The sequence below is a fragment of the Oreochromis niloticus genome, linkage group LG15 (genome assembly GCF_001858045.2).
Source record: "Oreochromis niloticus isolate F11D_XX linkage group LG15, O_niloticus_UMD_NMBU, whole genome shotgun sequence".
Taxonomy (NCBI): domain Eukaryota; kingdom Metazoa; phylum Chordata; class Actinopteri; order Cichliformes; family Cichlidae; genus Oreochromis; species Oreochromis niloticus.
The window spans coordinates 23,742,134-23,762,559 of NC_031980.2; the positions used below are offsets into that span (position 1 = coordinate 23,742,134).

Sequence of the window (20,426 nt, forward strand, 5' to 3'; positions counted from 1 at the left end):
ATTAATTGTGAATTAATTGTTGGTGGCAGATACTTACCTCCTTCAACTTTAACAGATTTCGAGGCCATTGTTAGGTTTCCACAAACAATGTGAGCAGATACAGTGACCAGTGAAGGGATCAGGATGGTGACTGATATAGATGTTGGGATTCCAGGTTTGAGGGCTTTGGGAGCGAGGAGCAGGTAGGAGGGCTGAGGGTGGGGGCTGAGGAAAAAAAACCCATAATGAATAAATATATTTATTTACACGAAAAAAACCCCATCATTAAGAATAACAAGTTGGTGTAAAAAACCTCAAAGGGCGAATGAAAACACAGAAACCTTCCCAACTGTGAACATTTATAAAAAAAAAAAAAAAGTACTTACATTAGGAAACAGTTTAAATCTATATCTTTTAATCAACTTATGCAAAAAAGACTTTAAGGCAATAAAACATGTTTGGAAAATGATGAACAATCAGCTTAAATTCAATGAATTTTTAACATCACTCCTGCAGTTTTGAACTGAGTTTTTATTTCCTAAAATGTAGGAAAATGTATTTAAAAAATGTAGATACACAGATGAGCAGAAGAGGAAAAACACTCATGAAGAAGCAGTTTAAACTCTCCAGGTGAGTCCTGTAGTTCGGCCTGTGTGCTTACCCGTTTGTGGTTTTCTGGGCAGCGGTGAGAACGATGAGGCTGAAAACACCCCACACCCGGAGACGCTCCATTTGTATGAATGAAATTCACTCCAGGGAGCTTCTCTCAATACTGAAAGCAGGTAATATCGGTTTTGGCCTTCATACCTGTAGACAGTAACCACACCCACCTCCTACTTCTCATCATCATCATCATCATACGATATCACCTGAAGAATTGAACCAGGATCAGTTTACCTGAATCCCACTGGGAGGCTTTTATTTCTTGTGCTCTCATTCAGGTCATAATGAGAATAGAAAAAAAATAAATAGGCAAATATTTATAGCAACAGTAGTACAGTATACCACTCCTGTATATTTATTATTGTATCACCAGGGGCATGTAGTATCAGAACAGTGTCAACCCAAGACCGATGATTGGACAAGTAGTTCACTTTACTACAGTTGTACCTGTAGGAATAATAATCGTCTCCTCTCCAGAAAAAACTGGCAGAACTGAGCATCAGGTTTTACATTCTGGGAACCAGACCCTATAAGTGATCACAAAGTTAAAGCAGGTGAAGAAGAGAGCCCACCGGGCGTGTCTAGTGTTCAGTCGTTTGGTGGCTTTGAGGTGAGCAAGGTTTATGTTTTTTGTTCCTGTCCAAATTATTAATGGATCCTCCGCTCACTCAAGCCAGCGTTTCTGGTCTTTGAGCTCCAGTTTCACAACCAACAGTTCCCAGTCCCTGATGTCAGTGTTGCATTTAGCTGGGGAGAGACATGAGAAGCAGGCAAAAGGATACATTTGCTCTCCTTGGTACTGAGATTAACTTGTGCTAATTTTAACTTATTATTAACAAATTTTTATTTGTATGGCTACTTTCATTATAATTTTTTTTACTCTTTTTCTCCAATTGATCCGCGTTAAATTTAGTAATAACTTCCTACAGTAATATGTCCTACCATTAATTAATGTTTCAGTCTTAAATATGATCAACCTATCTCTAATAATCGGCTATGTACCACAGGCCTTTAAGCTAACAGTAGTTAAACCGTTACTTAAACAGTCATCACTTTACCCAGAACTCTTAGGTAATTATAAGACAATCTCCAACCTTCCTTTTAGCTTAAAAAATCTTGAAAGAGTAGTTGTCAAAGCTAACAGATCTTTCTCTGATGAATGGCTTATTTGAAGAGTTTCAGTCAGGTTTCAGAGCTCATTACAGCACAGAAACAGCTTTAGTTAAGGTTACAAATGATCTTCTTATGGCCTCTGACAGTGGACTCATCTCTGCGCTTGTCCTGTTAGACCTCAGTGCAGTGTCGATACTGTCGACCATAATATTTTATTAGACCTTCACACACTAAGGTTAATTATGGAGTTCCACAGGGCTCTGTGCTAGGTTCAATTCTGTTTACATTATACATGCTTCCCTTAGGCAGTATTTTCACTGCTATGAAGATTCAATTTAATTCATTTCAAATTTCTTCATACAACACCAAATCAGAACAACAGTTGCCTCAAGGCATTTTATATTGTAAAGCAATACAGCAATACATAGAAAACAGAGAAAACCCCAACAATCAGATGACCGCATATGAGCAAGCGCTTTGGCGGCAGTGGGAAGGAAAAACTCCCTTTTAACAAGTAAAAGCAAGTAACCTCCAACAGAACCAGGCTCCACTGTGCTGGAGCCCGGTGGAGACGTGCTTTACATCACTACATCTGAGGCTTTGCTTTGCACTTTTTTTTGGATGCAGGTGGTTTCCATGGAAACCCGTTCCAGGAAACTCTCTACACACTGTTTTTGAGCTAATCTGAAGGCCAGATGAAGTTTGGAGGTCTGTAGGTACTGACTCTGCGGGATGTTGGTGACCTCTGCATGCTATTGCCCTCAGCACCTGCTGACCCCGCGCTGTGATTTTAAGATAAGATAAGATAAGATAAAACTTTATTAATCCCTCGGGTGGGTTCCTCTGGGAAATTCGGTTTCCAAAAGCACAGCACCGACAGGAGTTACAGAACGTGAGCAGAATATTATATATATATACACACATATATAAATACAGAGACATATATAGATAAAATATACGAAAGGGATAAATAGAATAAATAGGAATAAGAATACAAGGGAATTGCACATTTCAAGTATTGAAGTCTATTGCACCGTTGACTATTAACAAAAAGTATTGCACAAAAAGTATTGCACAGTGAAAAGGCACTACAGCTTAGTTGTTCCCCCCTCCTTTGTCCTCCTGTTTCCCCTCCCTCTCCCCTCCAGAGAGGAGTTAAACAGTTTGATGGCGTGTGGGACAAAGGAGTTTTTAAGTCTGTTTTTTACATGTTCTACCACTTTGTGGCTGAATTGCTGACGTTCCCAGTAGTTTCCACTTTGTTAAAAATACCACCAACAGCTGACTGTGGAATATTTAGCAGACTGTGGAACTGGACTTGTTGCACAGGTGGCACCCTATCATGGTACCATGCTGGAGTTCACTGAGCTCCTGAGAATGACCCATTCTCTGACAAATGTTTGTAGAAGCAGGTTAATGGCTAGGTGCTGGATTTTATGCATCTGTGGCCATGGAAGTGACTGGAGCAAATAAAGACTTTTACTCTGAACTGAAATGAGATTAGTGCAAATAAATTAGGTGGATAAAGTGAGTTTTTAATTTGTTTTGTTGTGTTGTCATTTATTATCTTACTAATAAAAACAACTCGGTCATTTTAAATTCTTGGATGTAACCTTAAGGCCAGGTTTAAGTCAAGCCTGATGTTGTCACACACATAAAGGAATTAATCGCACTTAATTTAACACTGATATGAGATCAGTACTCGGTATCAGCAGATACCTTAAGCCAGAATATCTGTCAGAACTGGAAAAAGTTGCATTGAAGCAGGTTGATGGCTGTGCTGCTTTTTAAATGAGAAATACAAATGATATGACTTGACTTCTTTCTCAGTTACTGATCAGAATAAATAAATAAGGAAGACAGTGGTGTGAAAAAGTGTTTGCCCCCTGCAAAAACAAAGACTTTATCCTGAAAAAGAAGGAAATTTGAGCAACAGACAGAACTGGAGAAGCCTCTCGAATAAGAGGTGAAATGTTTTCACAAAAACTGGCCAATTGTCTCAAAAAAACTGTTTTTTCCTGATCCTTGGCAGAAATTCCAATTGTAATCAGATCCAGACACAGTAACTGAATTCCCACCAATCAGGGAACAAGTGGAGGTTTCTACACAAAGATCCTTTCTTACTGAACTGCAGCTCTCACACTTTAAGTTTTTGACACGTCCATGTGGTCTTGCAGGGCTGCCGTGGTCCTTATGAAGGTAGTACAAGAGCTCACATTCATTACAACTGCAGGCCTCACTTAGTGAAAGTCAGTGTTCATGACTCCACCATAACAAAGAGACTGGGAAAAAATGGCCTGCATGGCAGAGCTTCAAGATAAAAACCACTGCCACCATTTTTGTGTGACACACAAATATAGAATAGGAAATCAGGAAGGGTGCAAACACTTTTTCACACCATTATATTTGGAAACTATAGGACTGACAGACGGCTGTGACCAAATCAGCAGCTGTCCAAAGGAAAACATTCCTCCACGTGACTCTTGTTGTTATAGTAACAGCTGTGAAAGCTTTACCGATCTGGACTCTGTCAGGGTTGATGTCAAACACGCTGATGCGCCCAACACTCCAGGAGGTGTTGACCAGCAGCACGATGTCGGCCTTCGCTGTTGTGTTACACTGAGCACCTGCAGGGAGTGGTGTTGGAAGGAGTCGAAGTTAGCGAGACACCTGATGCACAACAGATACCTGGCATGAAGGCCTGTTTGGTCTTATTTGGACTGTTTATGGGTGAGAAAAGTGAGAAAAAGTGAAAGGAAATGCATCAGGAGGAGAGACAAGTGAGGAGTAGGAGTACATCACAACAACTCGCCCACTCACAGGAAGTGTGAGAGCTGTGGTTCAGTAAGAAAGGATCTTTGTGTAGGAACCTCCACTTGTTTCCTGATTGGTGGGGAGTCAGTCACTGTGTCTGCTTCCCACTAAAGCAGGAACATCTGCCAGGATCAGCACGTCATCCAAGTCTGATGGGAAGCATAACATGAGACTTTTTCCTAGGAAAAGGTGTAAGTGTAAACAGAGCTCTTTGACACACCACAGTAAAGGAAAATATCTACTTTTGCATGACTAAAGACCCCTTTATCCAGCAGCTACTGAGCCCAGTAATAATCTGTAGGAGATGATGAAGATATGCATTTATCGTGATACCATTAAAGCTCAGTGCTGGCATGGCTGCTCACAAATGGGTAACTATGTGACACATGAGTTGATCAGTTGGACAGTTTATAGATGTTAGTGTCGACACATTTTACTATGTTCTGCATGACACTCCAAATGAGAAGACGGAGGTGAGGGAATTCGAGCCATGCATTCCTAAATAATGTCTCCTAATCTAAGGAGCTTGGAGACAAAGAGGCTGGACTTTTTGTGAAAGCGTTTCTCCTCTCATCCCAGGGCTTTTTCAGTTCTGTCTTCTAATCATAATAATTTGCTCAAATTTCCTTCTTTTTCAAGATAAAAGTGTCATTTATTTACACAGTGTAAAGAGAATATTTTCCCACAATATTTCTTATTTTCCTCTGACCATAACTGAGGCAAGTGAGGCCTGCAATTCTTTGGATTTTGTTCTTTGGATGTCGTGCCAGTTCAGCGTCCTTCCAAGTGGGAAGAGTCTCCACATGATCTGCTACTTAAAGGGGCGGGAGGTGCTGCTCCTAGCTCTGCCTGCCCCAGTTCTTACGACATCCAGAGGTGGATGGACAAAAGAGTAGAGGTGGGAAGTTCTTGAAATTATGTTTTGAATTGGTTTGATAATTTGAAGGTGACATTTGTTTCATATTTTACTGTAATAACATTTTATTATACTCAAATTAAACTGTTATATTTCAAGACCATGGACAGCGATGGTTTTCACTGTGATCTCGATAGTTGCTCCAACGTGACTGTTTTTAAAGGTGGAACTACACAATTTCAGCTACACTTTGACAATACATAAGATGTCATGGAGATCGTGCATTGCACTTGTCAGATTAGGCTCATCATACTGAAATTAATTGACTGTGCTTTTTAAGCACACCTGAAAAACTAACCACACCTATCAACGCTATTGTGTGGATTGTGCTCACACACTATTTTAGTTGGAAACAGCAGCTCAGTTTTGTGGACTCACACATTTTACCTTTATCCACCAACAGTCAGCCATTCTACACACAAAGAGCCACAAACTGGTTTGTTGATCATGAGAGCCATGTTGTTTTTATTGATCCTCGGATCAACATAGAGAGAGTACAAGAAGTAACTGTAATGTGGTCACATTTATAAACAATCTAACTGAGCGCTCACACCATGCAAACTCCACAAAGAAAGAAACCAGGAGCTGGAATCAGGAACCTTATTGCTGTGAGACGGGTGTGTTAACCATGGTGGTGGAACAGTTAGCACTGATCATAATGATCCTAAAAACACTGAAATAAAGATATGAACACGCAGTCCGACACAGATGGAGTATTTTCAAGTGGCTGACTGGTTTTGGGCAAGTGGAAGCAAATGACTGAAGAAGAGGAGTTAAACTTTCTTCTGAATGAGGCCCCCACAGCTCAAACGACACCTATCCATCTCCTGAAAGGAAGAGTTCAAAGATGAAGATAGAACTAGTTTGTCGTGCACATATTAACCTGAACACCAAACATAGTGTCCATGCGCTAAATAAAATGATGAATTATTTTTAGTTCTTTAATTTTGTATTAATTTTTCTGTATAACCAACATTGCAGACTGTAACATGTGCATACGCCCTGTCCAGCAGCAGAGAAGCAGAAGAGGAAACACTCACGGGTGGTCTCGGTGCCCCTGAGAGGCTCGCTGCTCCGCTCGCCAACCACAGCGTAAACACTGATGGCGTACTCAGTCCGAGGGTTTAGATTTTCCAGCACCACAGTGGTCACCGATCCCTCGACTAAAAGCTGAAACAATAAAGGATTGGTTCTTATTCTGTGACCAGTGAACAAGTTAATGACAGGTGGATTTGATCAAAACCAAAGAATACTTCAAACCAACAGCTGGACTCACTTTTGGGATTTCGGGAGTGTCACAGTTGTGGGTCTTCAACACAGTTTTCGGAGTTCTGCATTATTTTCTGTTTCTTATTGTGTTTTTTGTACTTTATTCTCTAACTCTCAGTTATTTGAATAAAAAGAGAGAATTCTTTAGCCTTGTTCATTGTTGGATAAAGCCTAACAAGCAGTCTCTCCTCTTAAACTTTAGATTTAAGTGATGCATATTTGGTTGGCATCTTGAGACATCTGCACAAAGTCTCGTGTTTACTCTCTGATGATGAAATTCACATCATAAGAAACAGGATTCCTAAGCTATGCTGAATATTACAGATGGTGCAAAGCTACACCAGGAGAGTCCCTCAAAAGGCTCACTCGTAGTTTGGCTCTGATTATCAGCCAGGCTCAGAATCGCTCCTTTTGGGTGTTTTTCTGTAGGTTCTGTTCAAACGTTTCTGAAATCTAAAACTCTGAAGACTAAATGAGTCTTATGCAGCATTGTAATACACTGTTTATCCTCTAATGGGTGTATATTTTAATATTTGGGTTGTCACAAATAAATGAAATCAGTATGAATTACATTTATTCTGATGGTTGGAGCTAAAAGCCTCTGGTCTCTGGTTACAAAATAACATGAGGGGGAGAGCTTCATCTCACCTCCTTGGGGGGTCCTCCGGCCGCCACTGAGTAAGTGACGCGAAACTGGTCCATGGTGCCATTGGGTGGAGTCCAGGTGGTGCGGAAGGAGCTCTGTTTCACCTCTGAGGTCACCAGGTTGGTTGGTGCCTCCAGTGGCTCATCATCTGATAAGAGACAAAGAGCACAGAGAATGAGATCCATCATGTTGACATCAAACGATGCAACATATCACAACAATTTTACTTTTATCATTCAGCTAAGCTAAGTGGATAATCTTCTGTTTTTCAGAGCAGAACTGATTTGTGAATAACAAAAACAGAAAAGTAATCTCTATTTCATGTGTCGTCAGTTTCATGCTGAAACAGGGTAAAAGCTGCTGTGCCAATGAGTACTTAACCCTTTAAAAGCTGAACCATGAAAGAATTGTCAGAATTTTCCATTTGTTTTGAAAATACAGTTTTTTTTAACCCTCTGATGAATCGGACTGGACAGCCGGAGAAAAGCAGCCAATGTACAAAGAAAAACTTCGAAAGTCCTGAAGAACGCATGGAAAACTATTGCTAAAAACCACTTTAACAAATTATAAGAGTCAGGTTCCCTGGAAGAAAATCTAAAAGTATAAGCGGTGGCATGGAAAACTATTGCACAGAAACTGTATTAGTCTGTTAGTTATTATTAATTAGTAGATTTATCAGTGCTTTGCTCCACCGTCTTGTCTAAATATGGAAACCTACACAGCGATAATCAATAAGCTAAAGTTGAGGGTTTAAAATTCACAAGCCAGCAGGTGACGTGAATGTTCATCTATAATAGATATAGTTTTTTACTAAATGAACACTTATTAAATCACTACAAAATTTCAGGAGATTAAGTTATTCAAGTTATTAAGTTATTTGACCAGTGCATCTTAAAAGTTATTGAGATGCTGGTCTTCTACTTATCCAGTGTCTCCAACCTGAGCCCTTTAAGCTGTTGTACAAGTTGATTGTGAGGTCATTAACGATGTCCGGCAGGAACTCGAAGTCAGTGACGGAGTATACGTGACTCTCATCTGGATCAGAGGCGATGGACTTCAGCTCATTCTCATCAATATGAGCTATGCCTACCAGAAAAATGCACAATCAGATTTAGAATTACACATGTAAACAGAGACGAAGAACAAAAATAATTTCAGTGTCTTCTAAATGAATCAGTCAAGCTTCACTCCTGTTAGCGAAGAACAGGAAACTGAGGCTAAAATTGGTCAGTGCAAGACTGGAAACTCCTGAGATCTCTCTTTCTACTGCAACATTTAAATGCTGAGATCAGAATTTGCATAAACAACATAAAAGCGTGAGCCCATTTTGCCTTGTAAGAACACTTCAGGCTAATGGTGGTGGTGGAAATGGTGGTGGGTACCAACTGAACCATCATTTAAATATTAAAGCATGAGTATTGTTGCTGGTCTTTTTTTTTCTTTTTTTTTAAATCACAGTCTGTAGCTCATTGCTGCTTTCCTTGCATTTTTTCCCTATGTAAACAACCAAGCTCACTAACCAACAGCATAGAGCTCAATGCCACTGTCTCTGAGTTTCTGTGAGACTCTGATGACTTCGTCCTGGGACCTTCCATCAGTGATCAGGATGCCAATTTTGCGGGAGTCTCCACGCATCCCCACATTAGGTTTGAAGTTGTTTTCAAGCATGTAGTTTAGAGCCAAGCCTACAACACAGCAGCAAAGATGTTTTACAAAGACTTCAGCTGGAAACATTGAGATGGGGGGAGGTTAACAATGCTGTTAAAAAGTCACCTGTCATGGTGGTTCCTCCTTTAAGTGGCAGCTTGGCAATGGCATGTAGCAGGGATGCTTTGGTGGGGTGGGCATTGAGGTGCCATTCAGTCCTTGGATCACTACTGTACTGAGTCAGACCTGCAGAAAACACATTCAATAATGTAGAGCACCAAAGATACACCAACTCTGATCCTCAGCTTTTTCACAAAATAGACAAAATGATAACAACTACAAATAAAGTGGGACAAACGAAGCAACCTATTCTGCTTTTCCTTATTTTCTGCCATCTATATACTGTTCCAATGGTGGATGTTCAATGTAAACAAAGTTTTGAATAATGAGATTAGTGTAAATACAAATAATCCTTGTAAAGCCAGGCTTCAGACTACTCGAAATGTTTGGTACATGTTCAGCATGACGTAAAAGAAAACATATTCAGTCATCTCAGGCACAAAAGTCCCACCCACCTGCTGTTTAAATCATCTGTCTGTAAAGAACAGCCAATCAGAGGAAAGCTGACTTAAAGTAGTTATTCTGAAACTTTTTCTCATTTGCCCCACTTTTTAAATGAATCAAATCAACCTTTACCGATCTGGACACTTTCTGGGCCAATGTCAAACACACTGACCACACGAGCAATGAAGTTGCGAACGGTTTTGAAGTTTAATCGTCCAACACTCCAGGATCCGTCAACCAGCAGTACAATGTCGGCTTTCGCTGTGGTGTTACACTGAGCATCTCCAGAGAGAGGCGGTGCTGTTGGGAGGAGGGGAGGTTAATGAGACACCTGGTACACAACAAATACCCACCTCACCTATTGAGTCCTATTTTAACTGTTTGTGTGTGAGAGAAAAGTGAGAAAAAGTGAGATGAAATACATAAGGAGGAAAGAAGACAAAGGCACAGGGGGACATCACAAAAACTCTCACAATTAAAGATGTTTAGACAGCAGATTTGGTGTATAAAAACTGTCGATTCTTTTCTCGTCAGAGAACCAGCCCTGTGGTCTCAGCAGGAAGTAGCCTCTCCCACACTGTGATCTATGGCGCCACCTGCTCCCCAAATTATTTACACGTTCCTGCTCCAGGAAAAGGCTGCTCAGCTGTTCAAAACAAGTTAGGAGACGTTTTCGCTCTTTTAAGGGACTGCAGTAATAAACACAGTAGTCTAAAAAGCAGCCTCCTATCTGGTTTTCCGAATCAGTTTTCCTTGACGTCAATGGAAATCCAAATTAGATCAAGAACAGGTGCAAAGCAGATCATATAAAAAAGAATCAATGTTGAAAAATACCAGTTTAGTACAATATTTGACATTTTAAATAGATAATAATAAAGTGAAGTAAAATTAATTTCACATTGAGGTGAGTTGGTCATTCTATCCGCTCTTATTTTCTCTCTCTACAACAGCGTTAGGGAATTCTCATTCCCAACCATTCTCATTCTTTTGGTCACTACCCAAACCTCATGACCATAGGTTAGGATAGGGACATAAATCAGCTGGTAAATCAAAAACTTCACTTTTATGCTCACTTCACCACAACAAATCGGAACAGTGTCCACACCAATCCACGTGTAAATCTTTCGCTCCACTTTGTCCTCCCTTGTGAGCAAGATAGATATTTGAAGTCCTCCACTCCACCCTTCTCCAGCTTAGAACATGGCCCCGGATTTGGGGGTGCTAATTCTCATTCCAATGCACAATGACTGAAAATAGCACAACTAAAGAACAATGGGCTGTGAGGTCAGTTTCTTGATCATTAATATGCAAATTGTCATGACCATTGATAAACAGCCATTGATCAAAGACCATTGATCAAAGACCAATGATCAATAACCAATGATCAGTGGCCATGAGTATCATTTACAGAGAGTTGGGGAATACCTGTAATCACAGCATTGTAAGATGGTGAAAGGTGTACCCTAAATAATAGTACTAGCCATGAAAGTAAAGTCATGGTTGCAATGTTGAACTTACAAATCACTAAAAAATGTTCCAATCTGCATTTCCTAAAAGAGTTATACAACAGATTCAAATAACTAGCTATAGCCTCTTGTCAGAAAAAACTAAAATTGAGAAGTCTTTTCAGCTTTGTAAAATGTTGAACAATGTATCTAAAGCTAACTGTGATGCTGGTCTAATGCTCCAGTTACTCATTACCAACCTGAGGCCTTTACACTGTTGCACAAGTTGATTGTGACGTTGTCAACAATGTCCAGTAGGAACTGGAAGTTGCTAACTTGGTAGATGTGACTCTCATCCGGATCAGAGGCAATGGTCTTCAGCTCGTACTCATCATAATTACCGATACCTGAGGGACAAATGATCAGGTTGAGAACTTCACTTCAAAACAGAGATTTCAAAACAAAAATAGCATATCAGTGTCTGCTAAATGAATCAATAAACCATCATTAAATAGAGGGAGTGTTCGCCCAGGGCGCCAAACAGGCTAGGACCACCACTGCTTATCATCCTCTCTCTGATTTTTTCCCCATGCATGATTTAGAACAAATCAAACTTTAAAATCGTTTTGATACATTTTCTTCTTTTCTGTGTTATTCTTAACATAAAAGGTTCCACTACATGTAAGCATTCAGTCACACATGAATATACTTCACTTCATGTTTTATTCATTTTATGTAATTTCACTTCAGTTAAATTTCTCTTCGGGTCATTCTTAGATAAACATTTTAGCATAATCCTTTTTAATTTAGTTACATAGGAATACTTTCTATTATGTTTTCTCTTAAAAGCTCTGAGCTGAACAGTCCAGTATGGGGACAAAATGCCCATTCCCACAAGTTTTTGAGAGTCAAAAGGTTGTTTTATTGTCAGGGTTACAATTAGGTTATGGTTAGGTTTGGGCTAAGGGTTAGGCACAGGCCTTCATTTTTGATAGTTAAGTTTAGGGTAAGTGGCTAGGGAAAGCATTATGTCAATTAGATGTCCTCATTAGGATATGAAAACAAGTGTGTGTGTGTGTGTGTGTGTGTGTGTGTGTGTGTGTGTGTGTGTGTGTGTGTGTGTGTCTGTAGGTGTGTGTGTAGGTGTGTGTGTGTGTAGGTGTGTGTGCGTGCATCATGCGTGTGTGCGTGTTTGCTGGGCAACAAACATTATACAATCATGTTAGAGTGGCACCCAACTACCCAGCACATTATGCCACCCCCATAATCTGTGCAGGTGGTGGAGACGTTGCCTCGTATGGTGGCTGAGCTAGCCACCATGAACCTAAGAGTAAGTGCATTTTGTTTCAAGTGGTACAAGTTGCAGCTCATCACTGCTTAGCTAGTATTACTTTTGTTTTCCCATTTAAACAATCAGGATCACTCACCAATAGCATAGAGCTTGATGCCTCTGTCTCTCAGGTTCTTTGACTTAAAGTAAACTTCATCTTGGGACTTTCCGTCAGTGATCAGGACACCAATTTTGCGTGAGTCTTCTCGCATGCCCACACTGGGATTGAAGTTGTTGTTACAGATGTATCTTAGAGCCCAGCCTACAAAATAGCAACAAATAAGTTTTACAAAGAGTTCAGCCAGAACATGTACATGTCACAATGCAGGAACAGACTCAAGCGTTGGACCAAGAAAAACGTTGAACAGTTTATTTACAAAAGTCACACCAAGTGATATATACAAAATGTGCAGGGGAAAAGAGGTCCAGACATCCTAGGGCGGGGAAGGGCAACAACAATCCTCTTCAGTCACACACGGCACTCGATACACTCACGTCAGAACTCCAAAGGAAAACAGGCAGGGACACGTCCAGGGAAATCTATGTACAAAAAGAGAATGAAGTCACAAACCAGGAAAATATATCAGGAACGAGATTAGTATGAGAGAGCCGGGCAACACTGACAAGAGTCATGCAACGATCCAGCGATGAGAAACACCGACCCGCCATCTTAAACAGTCACCAGAGAGCCAGGGTAGTGAGCAGCAGGTCCTTGTTACATACCTTGGTGCGCAGCAGCACAGACTATATAGCTCGCCAGACATGACGGCACCTGGGGAGATGGTGGTGGTCCAAGGGTACAGCGTGCTCACCTCGAAGGGGGACAATCCGGTGGCTGAGCAGATTAAGCGTACTCAATCCAGGGAAGACAGTCACTCCATATGGACTGGTTGGTTGATGCCACACAACGGAGGGCTGCTTCCTGTTCTTGGTTCATGAGTTCGGTTTGCCCATTGCTCTGCAGGTGGAAACCAGAGGATAAACTAACCCTAGAGCTCTTAGCAGAACAGAACTCCTTCCACACTCTTGAAGTGAACTACGGCCCTTGGTCAGAGACGATATCCTCTGGTATCCCATGAGGGTGTAAAACATGGGTAGTCAGGAGTCGGGCTGTTTCCAGGGCCGTAGGAAGCTTGGGTAGCACGAGAAAATGGGCAGCTTTAGAAAAATGATCAACAATGGTGGCGATGACTGTCTTACCTGCTGAGGGTGGAAGGCCGGTGACAAAGAGGCAGACTCAATCTCCCAGGTGATGGCTCCCACTGTGCAGAATGGAGGTAGGATGGGTGAAGCTTCACAGGACTCTTCAGATGAAGCAAACTGTCAGGAAAGCATGTCTGGCTTGACATTACGGGAACCAGGTCTGTAGGTGATGGAAAAGTGTAAACATGTAAAAAAGAGAGTCCACCTGGCTTGCTGGGCATTGAGATGTTTTGCAGTTTGTAGATAGGCCACGTTCTTGAGATCTATCCACACAACGAATGGTTGGATGTTGCCCTCCAACCATTGCCTCCACTCCTCCAGGGCGAGCTTGATCACCAGTAGCTCACGGTCTCCCACATCATAGTTTCGCTCTGCAGGTGATAACTGACGAGAAAGAAAAGCACATGGACGGAGCTTACTGGGAGAGGACAGCCCCAATTCCAGTGTCAGAGGCGCCCACTTCCACAATGAATTGAAGGTTCAGGTCTGTTTGGGCCAAGATAGGAGCCCAAGCAAACCACTGCTTGAGCTGATTGAAAGCTGCCTGAGCCAACTGGTCCCACTGAAAGAAGATCTTGGGAGAGGTTGGACGGGTTAAAGGTATGGCTTTTTTGCTGAAATCACAGATAAATCTATGGTAGAAATTGAAAAAAAAAACAAGGAACCATTGTAATTGCTTTCGATTTCAGGTTCTGGCCAATCCAACACATCCTGTACCTTAAGAGGGTCTGGTTTCAGGTTCCCCTGCTGGATGATGTAGGCCAAGAAACTGACCGTGTCGACGTGGAATTCCCATTCTTCACCTCTGACAAAAAGTCGGTTCTCCGGGAGACACTGGAGCACCTGCCTTACATGATTCTTGTGTTCTTCAAGCGATCTGGAAAAGATGAGGATATCATCTTGTGGTGGAGGTGTAGTCCCTGTCTCAGCTGCAGGGGAGGTCAAAAGGGCGGTACCGGGAGGCAGGTGGGCCACAAGTGGTGGTGATTGACTGATGATGGTATTTCTTTCCGTTTCTCTATATAGTGAAGGCAGAGTCGAGCGGAGAGAGGAGAGAGCTGGACTGGAACAGACTGTTTTCCTTGAGTGCACAACTGTCAATAAAAAGCAATAATAGTGAGCACAATCATCGTGTGTGTCATGTACATTTACAAGTGATGCCGAAACCCAGGAGTGGGGTGTCTGACCCACACAATGAACCACCCGCCCAGCCTGTGCAGTTGTTGACACAGTTGTTGGCACAGATGCTGGCGGAGATGGCAATGATGTGCCGAGACTGGACGGTGGCCCAGCGGGAACACCTGATTAAGCTGCAGGAACACTCAGACTGGCAGACCCAGGTCCTTGAGTCGCTGGCGCCACCAAAACCTCCTCCTCTGTCAGTAGCGATGCACTGGATGGGGGACAGTGACAATCCCCAGGTTTTTTTGGAGGCATTCCGTGCAACGGCAGAGGTGTGACAAGCGGAGTGGGCCCAGCGGCTGATTCCATTACTGTTCGGGGAGGCTCAAACGGCAGCCCTCAGCCTACCGCCAACCTCGTGGGGCAGCTTCTTAACAAGGAAGCTTCTTAAGCCTCCTTTACTGGCGGGCGCGATCTTTTGGCTTAGCGGGGCAAACAGCGATAATGTGGCCCTTACAGCCGCAATACAAGCACTCACCAGACGTAAAGCGATGGTGCCGTTCAGCTAGAGTTATGTGGTGAGTTGATTGCAGGTGCGTTGGCCGAAGGCCGGAACCCCTGATGAGTTCTGCCTTGGCAGATGAGAGATAGAGCAGAGGAAAACAAAAACAAACAACGGAGTGTTTGAGCCTTGAGTGACGCCGAGAAGGCACGGGGACCGCGACAGTACAGTCATATGAGCAGATTACAAAGACTTGTTTTTTGTTTGTTTGTTTCTCTCTTGGTGTCAGCATACCGTGATGGGGGTTTATAGTCCCAGGAGCTGTTTTGTTTTTGGCATGCAATTTACTCCTGGTAGGATCTCCCTACAAACAGATCCCAAGTAAGGGATCAAATTGAGGGGATTTAGAAAGCCTCTATAAACAGGAACTCCAGAGACCACATTACACTAATTGGGACAGGGTTCCGTGGCCCTACTTGGAGGCAACACTGTGGATTGATTTGGAGCCAGCGGCAGAAGCTCTAGTGGTCTAATCCCCAATTGCCAGTGGCTACAAGGACATGGAACATCACCACTCTAGTGGTGATAGAGCCTAAGCTTGTGCATGAGGATGAAAGATCCTGTCTAGATATAGTCAGACTCACCTCAACATTCCACTTCTGGAACCAGCTTCCTTGGTGAGGTATCGGATAGGAGTTGTATCCCTTGCCATTTGGTGTCACTACACTGTTTTTTTTCTTAGGGAAAAAGAGATTCAACTCTGCAGCTGCATGTCTTGTACACTCAGGTAAAGACAGGAGCAGAGCTGTGAACTGATCATTTTTGATGGTGAGTTATAAAAATCATCATGCCCAGACATATAGTGTGGGTGCACTGCAAGTGTCTAGCAGAAGCCCCTGTACTGGAGATCTTCAACTTCCACCTATCTCAAGGAGGCTGGATACACTGAGTCAGAGATCACTCCATGAATCCACAGACAGCTGCCAAGTATAGCCCATTGTTATAGGCCTTTTGGAGACTATAGTGAGAGCTTCTTTTGCATTGCCAATAATAAGTCATACACCTGCGGGCTGGACTCCATCAGGATTACCTTTGTCACAATTCTGTTCACATTTTTTATGGAAAGAATTTCTAGACACAGCCAAGGAGACAAGGGTGTTGGGTTTGGTGGTCTCTCCTTTTGCAGACGTTGTGGTTCTATTGACTTCATCAAACAATGACATCCAGTTGTCACCAAGATGTCTTCCAGCCAAGTTTGAATCAGCTGGACGAGAATTGGCCAGTCAAAGTCTAAGACTCAGGTTCTCAGTCATAAAAAGTTGGAGTGCCCAATCAGGCTGTAACTGAGTAGCTGTCCCACATGTAGACGTTCAAGTATCTTGGGGGTATTGTTTGTAAGTCAGTGAAGGATGGTTGGTCCAGCTTCTGTCATGCATATCCTATATCAGTAATTGTATTGCTATTGCTATACACTATTGTGGTAAGTGTCCTAGTTGGACATCGACTAGCTGGACACGTCTAACTAGGATGAGGCCCCAGGGAACACTCAGGACGGTCTGGCATTGGCATTCGGGTCAGTTTAAACGCAGGAAGGACAGGTCTGTGGTGCTATTTAAAAAATACCTGTCATGGTGCTTCCTTCTTTATAAGACAGGTTGGCGATGGCCTCCAGTAGGGATGCTTTGGAGGGGTGGGTATTCAGGTGCCATTCGGTCCTTGGGTCATCGCTGTACTGAACCAGGCCTACAGAAAATACATCCAACAATGTAGCAAAACACCAAGGATACCCCATCTCTGACTCTCAGCTTCTTCACAAAATATACAAAGTGATGAGAATTAAAATGATCAAAAATGCAATAAGGAAATCTTGGAGCTGAAATTAGATTAGTGCTAATAAATTAGTTGGATATAATGAATATTTGTTTTTAATTTTGTATTGCTGTGCTGTCATTTATTATCTTACTAATAAAAACCAACTCAGTAATTTTAAATACTTGGATGGATGTATTTGCTGGACAATATCCTACAAATCAACCTTTTAAGCCCAAGTGTTGATGTGGAAGTCTCAAAAGTCCTGATATCAGGTTGGTACTCAGTATCAGCAGAGTACCCAAAGTACCAAAGTATCTGTATCAACTGGAAAAGTTGCATCGGTGCACTTTGATCTTCTGTTTTTAAATGAGTCATATAAATAAACTGACATGGCTTATTTTTTAATAAATGATCAGAGGTTTAAAGGGAGGAGGAGCTACAACAGCTTTTTTTTCAGAGGATGAACTGAGGGGCAGAACTAAGGCTCAGTATATGATAACATGACGCAGTATACAATAGTAGCAGCAGTGAAAGCTTTACCGATCTGGACTCTGTCAGGGCCAATGTCAAACACGCTGACCAGGCGAGCGATGAAGCTGCGGATGGTTTTGAAGTTCATATGCCCAATGCTCCAGGAGCCATCAAGCAGCAGCACGATGTCGGCCTTCGCTGTGGTGTTACACTGAGTGTCTGCACAGACACAGTGGTGTGTGTGTGTGTGTGCCATCTGGTACACAACAGATACCCACCACAAGTGTCTGTAAAGTCTTATTGTGTGACGGAAAATTGAGAAAGACAGACAGGAAATACATCAGGAGGAGAGAGGAGTACATCACAAAAACTCACAATCAGAAAGCAGATTAACATTGAGTAACACAAATAATCCACACACCTAACCCACTGTGTAACTGACGTCACTGTTTTAAAATTTTAATTTCATTTGTCTCAGAGTAGGATGTGATTCATAATAACGAACCTGATGTCTCACAGTGGTAAAAAAAAAAAAAAAAATCCTCACAAATATTCCAAATCCATACTGAATAACTGTTGATCAGTCCTAAATCCCCTCAGCTTTCTTTAGAGTGCAGCATTTCAGCTTAATTTGTCTGCAGCGTGTTAAATATGCCTTACACCAGCTCTGCCTCACCACATGGACCTGTAGAAAACACTGAATTAAATCCTGCTGTGAATCCAAGATCTTGGACTTGGGAAATCAGTCACTGTATCTGCTTCCAATTACAACAGGAACTTCTGCCAAGGATCAGCATGTCCTTTGAGTCTGATGGGAAGCATTGCATGAGACTTTTTCATAGGAAAAATTCTCATTGTAAATCTTAATAAACATGAAGCCACATTTAACTACACATTTAAGCTGCATTACTGCTCTCAGTAAGCTATATTTAATGGTTTAAATGTCTTTAAAAAAAATAAAAAGCTCCTACCAGGAAATTCAAACTAGATTTAAGTTCTGATGGATTATTGGGTCATCATAGGCAAGAGTTAAAACTTGAAGTTAAAGCAAAACACTTCACAGGCGTAGTTTGCTTCAGTTATTATTTTTAATTTAGACTAAAAGTGCAGTTACACACAGCAGGCAGAGGCCAGACAGAGGTGAGAGGAGGTGGAAGAAGTCAGATGTGTTGGATCAAAGAGAAAGAGGAGGGGGAGGAGGGGGAGGAGGAGCGGCTGTACCTTGCTCCTGGGCCTGAGAGGAGGACAGCAGCAGTGCTAGGAGGGCAACAACTGCTGCCAGAGAGAGCCCACACTTCATCTTCAGCTCTGCTGGTCTCAGCAGCACATGAAGGAAGCTGCAAGAGGAACCAAGGAGGCGGTTAGGCTTCCTCAGGGCTTCACAAAACTGTTAATCCTCCCTGAACGTGAACCTCAGAGCTCATTAATGCACCTTTATTTTCATGTAAATCTACATGATGCTTAAAACAACAAGACAACGCAGCTTTGAAGAGAGAAGTATGTCACATGAATATTCCACGACCAGCAATGAGATCACATGACAACCTTTATTGTGTGTAAAAGACTAAAATTCACCAAATTCTACAAAATATTTAAGAAAATAATATTTCTTCTGTCTCTACGTTATATTCTTTTTCTCTCATTTCTGTGGCTCAGATTATTTCTGAGTCTGTGTTTCCACAGGCCCCGCTGGTTTAGAGACTTATTCCTCATGAAGAACGAAAACAAGACAGAACATCTTCAACCAGTCTTTAACTCGCTAACGAGGGAGAGCTTGGTCAGAACCAGGCCGTGGAGCTAAATGCTCCTCACCTGTCTCTAGCCCAAGTCCTTCAAAGAGCAGCTCTCCTCGCAGCTATTTATTCCCATGACAGTTACAGTTTACACAATACAACACAAGCACCTCCCACCGTAAAACCCCCCAATGGTTCTAACAGACAAGGCAAAATCCTCCCACTGTCTTGTGTAATGGAGGATCAAGCCGTGGCACCGTGCGCAATTACGCACAGCAGTGCGGAGATATAATCCATATAAAAAGCGACAACAACAACAACAAACAGTAATATTGCAGAATTTAAAAAGCACGCAGATTTTAAACAGGTGATAAATTAAGGCGTGTGAATCCATTCCCCTTAAATTGCACCCAAACAGAAATGCGGTGCTGACCTTCAGAGGAGACGGACACAAATGTCGTTTTCTTAAACAAAAAGTCTTCGCTGTAGACTCCGGCCAGAGAAAAGTGGGAGTGAGGTGGTATGTCGCAGACTGCAGCCTTCTTCCAAGTGTGAAGAGTCTCCACACAATCTGCTACTTAACAGGGGGTGGGCTGCTCCCAGCTCTGCCGGCTCCGCCGCAGTGAGCTCTTACGACATCCAGCCATGATGCTTCATTTATGGCACCGCTATTGTGTCCGTTTGTGTAGATGTTTGTCTACAGAAATGAGCTTTCAGCCAGTGCCAACCTGTTTCCGTGCAGTGTCCAAAGTTCTAACCGCGCCTTATTGAACGTGGATAGTGCAGCCGAATGCTGATTGGTTGACAAGTGGGCAGGAACAGAGAAAGGACTGATGGTGGAGGAAAATTTGTCCAAAAAAAAAAATAACAATACAATGAGATATCCCAGATATCATATTTAAGGTATACACACTTGAGCTATATTTATATATTTTTCCACCTGCAATTAGCAAGCTGCGCCTGTCCTGTTAGTAAATTACCCAAAACTCATGTCTTAGTTTGTGATTAGGTGCTAAATTTCACTGCTCTTGTTAGATTATTTTCATCATATTGAAATGAACTAACTGGGTTTGTGCTTAAAGAATGGCAATAGGGATTGTCCTCACACACTGTTTTACCCCATCTACAAATTCTGGCCTTGAGTGGGAAAATATGACCCATTTTTGTGGACTCCTACATTTCACTCATGTGGTAGCT

The 20,426-nt window shown here is 42.1% G+C and overlaps 2 protein-coding genes across 5 annotated transcripts in view; both read right to left on the reverse strand.

The window, feature by feature from the left end:
- The window catches only part of cd109 (CD109 molecule), a 29,464-nt gene extending 28,696 nt beyond the window's left edge, over positions 1-768 (reverse strand). Inside the window, exons 1-2 of one of the 2 annotated variants that reach the window (XM_005452424.3) lie at positions 641-768; positions 38-204 (exon numbers count right to left, since the gene is read on the reverse strand). In XM_005452424.3, coding sequence (XP_005452481.2) covers positions 38-204; positions 641-711 — 238 coding nt within the window. In that variant the 5' untranslated portion in view covers positions 712-768. The remainder of the gene's footprint in view (positions 1-37; positions 205-640) is intronic. The other variant, XM_013272206.3, reaches the window with a different exon arrangement.
- Positions 769-5,922: 5,154 nt separating this feature from the next.
- On the reverse strand, positions 5,923-20,004 carry LOC100708082 (collagen alpha-1(XII) chain). 3 transcript variants are annotated; one of them, XM_019346125.2, is made up of 13 exons: positions 19,663-20,004; positions 18,718-18,833; positions 17,566-17,715; positions 16,837-16,956; positions 12,484-12,648; positions 11,317-11,463; positions 9,744-9,911; positions 9,174-9,293; positions 8,921-9,085; positions 8,340-8,486; positions 7,403-7,548; positions 6,526-6,655; positions 5,923-6,312 (listed from the first exon to the last, which is right to left on the reverse strand). In XM_019346125.2, the coding sequence occupies exons 2-13, from the start codon at positions 18,794-18,796 to the stop codon at positions 6,302-6,304; spliced, it is 1,548 nt and encodes a 515-aa protein (XP_019201670.1). In that variant the 5' UTR covers positions 18,797-18,833; positions 19,663-20,004; the 3' UTR covers positions 5,923-6,301. The 3 variants fall into 3 exon arrangements, with proteins under 3 accessions (XP_019201670.1, XP_025754763.1, XP_019201672.1); XM_025898978.1 differs by having other exon boundaries at positions 17,566-17,792; XM_019346127.2 differs by lacking the exons at positions 16,837-16,956; positions 17,566-17,715.
- Positions 20,005-20,426: the final 422 nt, after the last annotated feature.